The following is an 11397-nucleotide window of genomic DNA, read 5'->3' as shown; positions in this document are numbered from 1 at the left end:
TGCCCAGGGTCACAGAACTAAGCTCTGTTTTGGGTGAGTATAAAGATTAAACAGCTAGGTGGTGCAGTGGATAGAGCACAGTGTCTGGAGTCAGGAAGACATGAGTTCAAATCTGGCCCAGATTCTTACTAGCTATGTCACCCTGGGCCAGTCACTTAACCCTGTTTGCCTCAGTTTCCTCATCTGTCAAATGAGGTACAGAAGGAAATGGCAAACCACTCCAGTATCTTTGCTGAGAAAACCCCAAATAGGGTCATGAAGAAGAGACCATGAAATCACTAACCTGTGACTTCATTGGTCACTCAGTCAGTCCTTGATATAAGGAAACTGGTAGCCCTCTACCAACACAGCTCAGCACCTTCTTTGAAACTTATATCCTTGGAGAGCTGCATAGAGCACTAAGAAGTGAAGCAACTTGTCCAGGGAGGGTCCCATAGCCAAATATCAGAGGCAGGACTTGTACCCACATCTTTTTGGTTCCAAGGACAACTCTCTATTTATCATACCCTACAGGCTCTCAGCACAGGCAGAGGCCCTTGAGAAATGATTCAGACCCACCTACACTCTCTTGATATTTTAGAGAAACATTCTTTCCCTCTTCTAGAATATCCTCCTATTCTCTTTTCTCTTCTTTGTTCTGTCCACTAGACCAGTGACTCATTCAACCAACAGTTTCTTCCCTAATTTCCACTCAGCTTTCACTAGTTTCCCTTTTTCCTTTTTTTAAAAAAACAAAACAAAACACCCAAAGGGCCCTTTCAATATCACTTGGTTCAACTCCTTTATTTTGAAAATTAAGAAATGGAGGCCCAGAGAAGTTGGAGTGACTTACCTACAGCCAATAGTGGGAGAGCCTGGATTCTTTATGAGCAAGATAGAAGATAATTTTTTTCTCGATTCTACACTGAAAGAAAATGTGCTCCACTCCCGCCCCGGCACAGCAGTCCCCTCCTGCCAACCTTCTAAGTCATCTTTGACTGGAAAATGATCTCAGCCCGTTCTTTTGTGGGTTCTGCTGTTTCAGGAATTGTTCTATGGCATTCTTTGGAGGTTTTTTGGAGTGATCATGTCATGAGTTCCAAGAGCTTACTGCCTTTTCTCTGCCATCTGCACTGAAAGAAAATGAATGAAACAAGTAATACATCAATGGAAAGAAGAAAAATGACTATTAAATTAGGGCAGAAATGTCCTATTGAATCACTTGGACAGTGAGAGATGCCAGAGACAAAGTCATCAGCCTCTTCCCCACCCACTGAAGCCAGTTAAGAAGAGTATGGACTTGCTAATTTCCAAGCCACTCATGGGAGTTTTTAGGCCCTGGGCCAGGGATAGAGTAGGAATGAGCTGGGAACACAGGGACATGAACCTTCTTCATCAGATGGAGAAAGTGAAGTTATTATGGATGTGATTCTGACCAATAAGGAGAATTGGTCAATGAAGTAGAAATGAAGGGAACTTTAAGAGGAAGTGACCTTTCCATCTTATAGTATGTGATAGGGAAAGGAGAGGAAATTTAGGTACAACTAGATAGTGCAATCAAATACAACTTGCACAGTGCTACAACAAGCAGCCTAGATTGGGTGTGGGTGGATAGGTGGGGGGGGGGGGTAAAAAAACAAACACTCAATCAATCAACAAGTATTTAATAAGTACTTACATGTACTAGTCTGTATTAGGTGCTGAGTACAAACTGTAGAGGAGTACATATAAAGGCATATACATATGTATAAAGTGAATTAATACCTATATATACAAAGTAGTTAAACACAAGGCACTATAGGAAGAAAGTTTTTCTTTGACTTGCTCCTAAATTGGATTTAAGTGAGGCAGAGCTGTGCGGTCATCAACCTTACTCTTTCAGAGTCATCAAAGTCCACTAACAAGATAAAAATCAAGATGACTGGTGATTGCTCTGGATGCAGAGGATGACCAAGCTCTAAGCACTCCCAGTGCCTGCTTTAGCCGCCTTCACATCCTGTTGAAACAAAATGTTCACATCCACCTGTTCTCTCAGGGAAGTCTTCATGTGCTTGGGGTAGACACTCCCCTAACTCACCGACTGTAGGTTACCCTCCACCTGGTTTAGCCAATCTGCTGAGTTGGTTTTATGGCCAGTGCACATGCTACAGCTTCTTGGAGCCACAGATGAGAACCAGGTGGCAGGTGGACACCAAAGGTGGATAAGTAGGATAAAAAAGGCTTAGCAGCCTTCACACCAGAGATACCAGTCCCTCCTTGAACATCGCAAGGGAATCAGGAAAAGTTTCTTGCTGAATCAAGCTGAAGTTTAAGTTATGTCTTAAAGAAAGAGAAGAACTCTATGAGGTAGGCTAAGGGAGCACATCCCAAACACATGGGACAACTAGTGCATAGGTATGGAGACAGAACCTGGAGTATTGTGTGTTAGGAACAAAGAGAAAGCCAGTGGATAAGGTGGCTAACATAGCATAAAATTCCATAGAGAAAATGGACTCCAGAGGCATGTGAAATTCTCAGGGATGAAGTCCTAAAGATATATACACTGACAGAATAAAACTTAGACCCTCTGTTTTCCAGAGCTAAGGCCCAGCAAGCAAGCTGTGCCCTGAGTTTGGCAAGACAACAATCCTTTGCGATCACCCTCTGGATGATCTCAACCCTGGCCTAGTCACATAATTCACCAGGTGGTCTCTGATCAGACAAACACTGCGCAAACTCGGAAAGTCCTACAATGAATCAAACTTGTCACATGTTTGCTGCTTCTTCATTGTCAGTGTTACAGCTCACTGGGCAGCTACCAGTTTAAGTATTGAAATGTTCCTCCACTGCCTGGCCCCCCCACACACACACACACTAGGGGTGGGGCCCCAGCACATATATCTGTAGCTCCTCCTTGCTTGTAAGCCTTTTTCCTCACTCTGAAAATAAAACTTTAATTCCTGACTCACCTGTCTCTGACCTGTTCTGTTTGGCTCTGGCCATTCACAGGTTAGAGGACGGTTCTGTCCTGTTGACAACACAAATTATTCTGATGAGGAAGAAAAGGAAGAAATGTGTAAAAATACTGGGATGGATATATAGGGAATTTATTGACCAATTTAGTTTTTTTTTTTAAAAAAAAGATATACTGTAGCTCTTTCCGCCATCTTGCAGTGCCGCCACCATGGTGTGCATGAATATCCTGGCAGATGCTCTCAAAAGCATCAACAATGCAGAAAAACGAGGAAAACGCCAGGTTCTCATTAGGCCGTGCTCTAAAGTAACCGTCAGGTTCTTAACTGTGACGATGAAGCACGGTTACATTGGCGAATTTGAGATCATCGATGATCACAGAGCAGGAAAAATTGTTGTGAACCTCACAGGCAGATTAAACAAGTGTGGTGTAATCAGCCCCAGATTTGATGTTCAATTGAAAGATCTGGAAAAGTGGCAGAATAATCTGCTACCATCCGGTCAGTTTGGGTTCATTGTGCTTACAACCTCAGCTGGCATCATGGACCATGAGGAAGCAAGACAAAAACACACAGGAGGAAAAATCCTGGGATTCTTTTTCTAAGGGTGTAAAACATACATACAAATAAAATGCTCCAAAAAAAAAAAAAAAAAGATATACTGTATATAGAAGGCAGAGGCAAAGGCAGGGGAGGGGAGGGGAGGGGAGGGGAGGGGAATATTTAAAAGAGCCTTGTCATGGCACATTATATCAGGAGTGCCAAAGCTCTGGATGAATTTAGAATAACAAAAAATCTATTATAGCTATATTTGGAGAGAGATAAAAAGCCAAAGAAGGTAGAAGACTGATGTTCTTGGGTAGGTGGGGCATTGCCAATGGACAATGAAAAAAAGACAGAACTTTTACTTTGATTCTATGTTTTCTACCCAGAAAAGTGTTTGAATTAGTAAAGACAAATATGGCTAATAAAAAGTTGGAACCCAAGAGAAGAGATTTTAAGTGACCATGTCTCTGTTCTCAATGAGTCCAAGCCACCTGAGATCAGTCAAAATGCATGTCAGAATAGTGGGGGAAAAATTGTCCTATATGACATTGTCAGTGATATTTGAGTAGATAGGAAGGACGTCACAATATTGGAGACAGTATACCATCTATATTCACAAACCATGCAGGAACCACAAATTGAATAGCAAAGTTCTTAATTAAAATAGAATAGCAAGATAATTAAAACAGGAAAAAAGCAAAAGAATCAGCCCACTCATAATCAAAAGGGCATAACTCCCTACAAGCATTAATGATAAGTAAGCAGGAATACTCACACAAGGAGTTGGAATTTAGATGTCTGTGTCAGTATGGAAAACTGCTATGGCCTTGTGAGGGTGGATTTTCTTCCTCCACATGGAATCAATCCCCTATGTTCTCTTCCTCCACAGTTTCTGGAACCCAAATATGACAAGCATAAGAAGCAGTGCTTTACTAAATCTGTCCCTAGTTTTAGACTGCTTCAGCTCTCATCACTTGCTCCAACATTCTCCCTGAAGCCACCAAGAAGGTGAATTTATACTCTTGGATTTTTCCTGTCCAAGAGCACCACTATCATACTTCCTATGTAGGGTTCTACCTTCTTTCTTCCAAGTCCATCATGACTCTTATTTCAGTGTCTCTTTCCAACCAGTCTCATAAGATTGTTACATGCTGGTGCTTCCCCTAAAGAGTGCTTCTTCCTTACTTCATGCAGAAATTAGTCCAAAGCTACTGCTATATTATTATTAAAGGGATGCTTTGTACGAATTTAGAATGGGAAGCAGTGATCATTATTCTATAGCACACCTGAATGATAGCAAAGCATTTGACGAAAAATTATTTAGGTAATACTTTTGAACAAGATAGAGAAATGTGGGCTAGATGAAAGTACAGGTAGGTGAATTCCGGAACTGATTGAATGAATGTACCCATGGATCAATACCAAGATCAGATGAAGGAAGTTGGGATTTTTAGCCTAGAGAAAAGTCCATTTAAGGAAGACATAACTGCTTCAAGTATTTGAAGGGTTGTCATGTAGAATTGAATTCTTCTTTTTGGCTCTAAAGGACAGAACAGGGCAGAATAGGCAGAAGTTACGAAGGAAGATTTAAGATCAAGGTGAGAAAAAAAACTTCCCAACAACTAGAGCTATGCAAAAGTGGAATGGTATACCTTGGGAGGTAAGTTAGTTTCCCATCACTGTAGGTTTAGAAGCCTGAGCGTCATTCATCAGGTATGTTTTTTATGAAATTCCTCTTCAGATATAGATTGGATTAGATGTCTGTTCATGTCTTTTCCAATTCTAAGATTCTGTGATTGTGTGAAATAAGATGATACAGATATCCCAAAATAATTTATAATGCCAACTACAATAAAGGCAAGTAGAAATCATTTTTAAAATGTTTGCTGATGAGAGTTTAAAAGACCATACCAGTGAAATAGAAGAGACTCCAGCATTTGGATTCATTTGAGATCATTAAAGTGATAATCAAGTTTTTAACAATGTTAATTATTCCGTGACAATAGATAAAAACATGGTTTTGCTTGGATTTTTTTTCATTCTCATTCCTGTTTTCTCAACAAACAGGAATAGGAAGATAAAAACTGAACTGATTACATAATTCCACATTTCAAATGGGGGGGATTGGATTTGATGATCTTTAAAAATCTGTGCTTTTATGATCTATGATTGGGGAATGGAGAAACAATTTGTGGTATACTGAAGTAATACTGTTGCACCATGAAAAGTAATAAATATGAGGAACTCAGAGAAACATGGGAAGATGTATATGAACTGATGTACAGTCAACTAAGCAGAAGTCGGAAGACAACATGGACAATGACTACAATGCAAACAGCAAGAGCAATAGAATGAAAATGAACATACAATAATTATAATGACTAAACCTGACCCTAAAAAAGAAATGAAGAAATGTACCTGCCTCTTTTCATTGGTGATAGGGTATGTGCATGTAGAATGTTGAGCATGCTGTCAGTCTTGGTCTTGGTATTGGATAGATTAGGGGAACTGCTTTTTTCTTTTTTTAAATCTTTGTTACAAGGAATAGCCCACCTCCATCTGAACAATGGCAAGGGAAGGTAGTACAGAAGTATTATCATCAGAGACAGGGTCTCCTGGATAATGACTAAATGGCTCAAAATCTATTTAGGAACATGGTGGGGAGGTGGCCTATGATTATAGCCCATAAAGAATGTTTATTGTTTGTTGGCCGGGAAAAGGTAACCCTAAAGCCCAGCTTGCAAGCAAAGAAGGAAGAAAAAGTCCACATAGATATTTGAGTTGGCCATAATGTGAAATGCTCAATAGATTTTCCAAATTGGGTCCTCAATATGGAAATATTAACTGTGTTTTAAAATATCATATTATGATATAATGCCTAGATATATTTAAAGGGAGGTTACTATGGTATAAACATAGAGGAAAAATGTTACTCTCATAGAAAACAATGACATTGAATTCCATTATGCCACTTTAAGGCTGTCTTCAAGACAATTATAAAAGAAAAGACACCTTTGAACCAGCAATACCACTACTAGGTCTGTATCCCAAAAAGATCATAAAAAAGGGAAAAGGACCTACATGTACAAAAATATTTATAGTTGCTCTTTTTGTGGTGTCAAAGAATTAGAAATTGAGGGGATACCCATCAGTTGGGGAATGGCTGAACAAGCTGATATATGAATGTAATGGAATATTACTGTGCTATAAGAAACAATATTTTTGTTTTTTGGGTTTTTTTTGAGAAGCAATTGGGATTAAGTGACTTGCCCAGGGTCACATAGCTAGTATTAAGTGTCTGAGGCCGGATTTGAACTCAGGTCCTCCTGCTTATTGTTTCTTATAAGAAATGATGAGGGGGACAGTTTCAGAAAAACTTGGGAAGACTTACGTGAACTGATGCAAGGAGGAGCAGAACCAGAACACTGTACATAATAACAGCAATATTGTAATGATTATCAGCTATGAAAGACTTAGCTACTCTGATCAAGATGGTATCCCAAGACAATTCCAAAGGACCCAGAAAAAACTGGAAAGACTTACATGAATTGATGCTGAGTGAAATGAACAGAACCAAGAGAACATTGTACACAATATCAACAACATTGTGTGATGATCAAATGTGATAGACTTAGCTCCTCTCAGCAATACAATGACCCAAGACAATGCCAAAAGACTCATGAAGGAAAATGCTCTCCACAAACAGAAAAAAGAACTGTGGAATCTGAATGCAGATTAAAGCATACTATTTTAACTTTTGTTGTTTCTTTTTGTTGTTGTTTCTTCTTTCTTGTGATATTTTTCCCTTTTGTTCTGACTCCTCTCTTACAACATGACTAATATGGAAATATGTTTAACATGATTATAATGTATAACCTATATTAGATTGTTAGCTGGCCTGAAGAGGGGGGAGAGAAGGAAAGGTGGGAGAAAAATTTGAAACTCAAAATCTTACAAAAGTAAATGTTGAAAACTCTTTACATGGAATTTGAAAAAAAATAAAAGGTCTGGCAAAATGAAAAAAAATTGGAAAATGAAAAAGAAAAAAGAAAGAAAAGGTAACATAATTTTGCTCTATCTATAGCACCAGAATGTCATTACATTTACTTGCAATGTGTTGCCTGCCTGTGAATTTCATCTTTCCAAAAGTGGTATCTAGGGGTCCTAATCTTTTGTTTAATTCTAGGTGTGGTCTCATTTTCTGCAGAACAAATGAATACAAGACAGGATACATATGTCTGGTGGAAACATGAATGCCAAAGATTTTATGTGCTTTCAGGGGTATTTCATAATAATTTCCTGTAGTTTGATGCTTTTGTCTTTTTAATTGCTCCATTTTGTAAGCACCTGCCAACTACAAATATTCCTGGTCACATTTCAAAAATTATTCATTATTATCATTATTATTATCCTGGGGCCATCCCAAACATTTGCAAGCAATGTTCAGAAAATGAAGGACCAAAAGATCATATTGAGAAGACAGCCAAAAGAAGAAAAAGAAGTTAGGAAGATAGCATTTTTAAATAATTTATTAATTAAGGTATGAATGACTCTCCACTGTTGTAATACTTGACAAGATTTGTAGTAACAAAAGAGATTATTTATTTTTTACTTTCTCCTACACATCAATGAAAAATAAAAGGAAAACAGACTATGGAACTTGGTCAAATAGAAGATGAAGTACTGTTTTTCCAAGAAATGTTCATTTTAAACATTACAAATAATTTTATATTCACAGAAATACAATCTACTGTGCTCTGGCTCACTTACTCAAAGCCAGATCAGCTAAATCTGACCCTCGGGTTTCCAGAAATACCCTGAAAGGCTTGGGACCCTCGATGACCAGTCCCTCCCATTACACAACCAATACCAGGTTATCTTCTGGGGGATGGGAATGTGGGGAGAGCAGCAGATAAAATCATTCTCTTTTCTCCCACTTTAGCTCCATCGAGAACAACAGGTCTTAGAAAAGTGTTCCTTAGTTCAAGGCCTGTGATTGGATTGAGGAAATGACTTTCTGTTTGTTATTCTATCAGGACCCCCTTGATTCAAAAATAACTATATTGGCCCTCAGAACTTAGAATGCTCAAAGTACAAAGTTGTTTTTAGCTATTGGGGGCCAGGAGATAAGATCAAGCATGGAGACTAGCATGGAAACTGACTAGATTAGAAAGAGCAGGCAGAATTTAAACATAGGTCTGAGGAATCTCATTCAGAGCATTAGTTTCCTTTTCCTGTCTCTTCCTAAGCAGAATAGTAAGCTTCAGCTTGGCTGCATAGGAGGCCCCTCTAAAAAGGGGGCTTTTGATGAGTACTGATGGCCTTCCATTTCAGAAATGTTTAGGTGTCTTTTATTTTTAAGGGATAGTTAAGGATGGAATTACAGAAGTAATTTTGTTCTGAGCTAGGAATTTCCCCAATAGTTCATATACATTAAAAAAAAAAAAAACCAACTATCCTCTCTCTCTGTTTATTTAGTGTGATTCAGCATTCCAGGCATCATGTTGACCATTGCTAAAAAGAACCCTAGGTGAACAGAGACACGGACTCTTAACCAGAGTATTATTGGACTTGAAATCTGAAAGACCTGGATTCAAATCCTGCCTTTGAAACTCATTCTCTGTGTTTTGCATGACTTCATATGTATAATGGGTATCATATTTCTTTCCTTCTCAATGGGTGGGGGATGGGGTAGAGGGACAGAGAGAATTTGGAATTGAAAATAAAAATGTAAAACTTAAAATTAAAAAAAACCCATTCTCTGAATGTCATCTTCCTCATCTGTAAAATGGGGATAATAAAACTAGTAGTCCTAATAATACTTCATAAGGTTGTTTTGAGGTCCAAATGAAAAAATGTATGTAAAATACCTTGCAAACTTTAAAATGCTTATAAATGTCATTTATTATACAGCATGTCCCAAAAGTTTAAGTGAAGATTAAGTTATTAAAGCTTAAATGGTTTTTAATTTTTAATTTATATTTTTCCAATTACATTTAAAAACTTTAACATTTGGGTTTTTTTATTTAAAATTCCAAATTCTCTCCATCCTTCCCTCACTTCCCCCCTTTTTGAGAAGGAAAGCAATTTGATTTAGCTTATACATGTACAGTCATGTAAGACATATTTCCATATTAGCCTTGTTGTGAAAGAAAACACAGCCCCCTACCTTCCCAAAATACCCCAAGAAAAATAAAGAAAAAAATTTTAAATATGCCTTGATCTATATTCAGACTCCATCAGTTCTTTCTCTGGAAGTGGATAACATTTTTTCATCCTGGGTCCTTTGGAATTGTCTTGGGACACCATCTTGTTCAGAGTAGCTAAGTCTTTCATAGTTGATAATCATTACAATATTGCTGTAATTATGTACAGTGTTCTGGTTCTGCTCCTCCTTGCATCAGTTCACATAAGTCTTCCCAAGTTTTTTCTGAAACTGTCCCCCTCATCATTTCTTATAATTCAATAGTATTCTACCACAATCTCATACTTGTTCAGCCATTCTTCAATTGATGGGCAACCCCTCTATTTTCAATGCTTTGCCACCACAAAAAGAGCTACTAAAAATATTTTTGTACACATAGGTCCCTTTCCTTTTTAAAAAAATCTCTTTGAGGGGCAGCTAGGTGGTACAGTGGATAGAGCACCAGCCCTGGAGTCAGGAGGACCTGATTTCAAATCTGACCTCAGACACTTAATACTAGCTGTGTGACCCTAGGCAAGTCACTTAACCTCAATTGCCTCACAACCCCCCCCCCCCAAAAAAAAATCTCTTTGGGATATGGACCTAGTAGTCTTATTGCTGAGTCAAAGTGTATACCCATACTCTTTGATCCAGCAATACTGCTGCTAGGTTTATATCCTAAAGACATCCCAAAAAAGAGGAAAGGACTTATTTGTACAAAATATTTATAGCAGCTCTTTTTTTTTTTTTTTGGTGGCTAAGAACTGGAAACCAAAGGGATTACCATCAACTGGGGAATGGCTAAACAAGCTGTAGTATATGATTATAATGGAATATTATTATGCTATAAGAAATGACAAGCAGGATGATTTCAGAAAGACTTGTATGAACTGATTTATAGTGAAGTGAACAGAACCAGGAGAATGTTGTATACAGTAGCAGTGATATTGTTCAATGTTCAATGAAGAACAACTATTCTCAGCAATCAAATGATACAAGACAGTCCTAAAGGACTAGTGATGAAGCATACTATCCACATGTGCTTTTTCACTTTTTTCTTTCTTTTATTTTTTTCTTTTACTTAAGTCTTCTTATACCAAATGACTAACATGGAAATGTTTTTACATAATTGTACATGTATGATCTATATCTACTTACTGCCTCTGAGAGGGGTGTGGGGAGGGAGGGATAGAATTTGGAACTCAAAACTTTAAATACAAATGTTTATTTTTTTTAAAGTGTATGTGCATAGTTTTATAGCCCTTTGGCCAGAGTTTCAAATTGTTCTCCAGACTGGTTGGATCAGTTCACAACTTTATCAAGAGTGCATTGGTGACTACTCATGTATAATTTATATTGAATTGCTTAAGTTCTTGGGGTGGGGGTGGGAAGGGAGGGAGGAAGAGAAGTTGGAACACAAAGTTTTTTACACTATCTTTTTTTTTTTTTTGTGGGGCAATTGGGATTAAGTGACTTGCCCAGGGTCACACAGCTAGTAAGTGTCAAGTGTCTGAGGTCAGATTTGAACTCAGGTCCTCCTGAATCCAGGGCCGGTGCTCTATCCACTCTGCCACCTGGTTGTTCCAGAACACAAAGTTTAAAAAAAAATTGATGTCAAAATTTGCTTTTACATGTGATTTGGAAAATAAAATTCTAAATAAATAAATAAAATAAGAGTGCATTAGTGTACCAATTTTTCTACATTCCCCTCCAGCTTTTGTCATTTTCTTTTTCTGT

At 38.0% G+C, this 11397-nt stretch overlaps 1 protein-coding gene across 1 annotated transcript; it reads left to right on the top strand.

The window, feature by feature from the left end:
* Positions 1–3142: 3142 nt before the first annotated feature.
* On the top strand, positions 3143–3585 carry LOC122737272 (40S ribosomal protein S15a-like). The gene has a single exon (XM_043979751.1). The coding sequence runs from the start codon at positions 3143–3145 to the stop codon at positions 3533–3535; it is 393 nt and encodes a 130-aa protein (XP_043835686.1). The 3' UTR covers positions 3536–3585.
* Positions 3586–11397: the final 7812 nt, after the last annotated feature.

This window comes from Dromiciops gliroides, chromosome 1 (genome assembly GCF_019393635.1).
Source record: "Dromiciops gliroides isolate mDroGli1 chromosome 1, mDroGli1.pri, whole genome shotgun sequence".
Taxonomy (NCBI): Eukaryota; Metazoa; Chordata; class Mammalia; order Microbiotheria; family Microbiotheriidae; genus Dromiciops; species Dromiciops gliroides.
The sequence above is the reverse complement of the archived record's forward strand: the minus strand, read 5'-3'. Positions and strand labels throughout refer to the sequence as shown.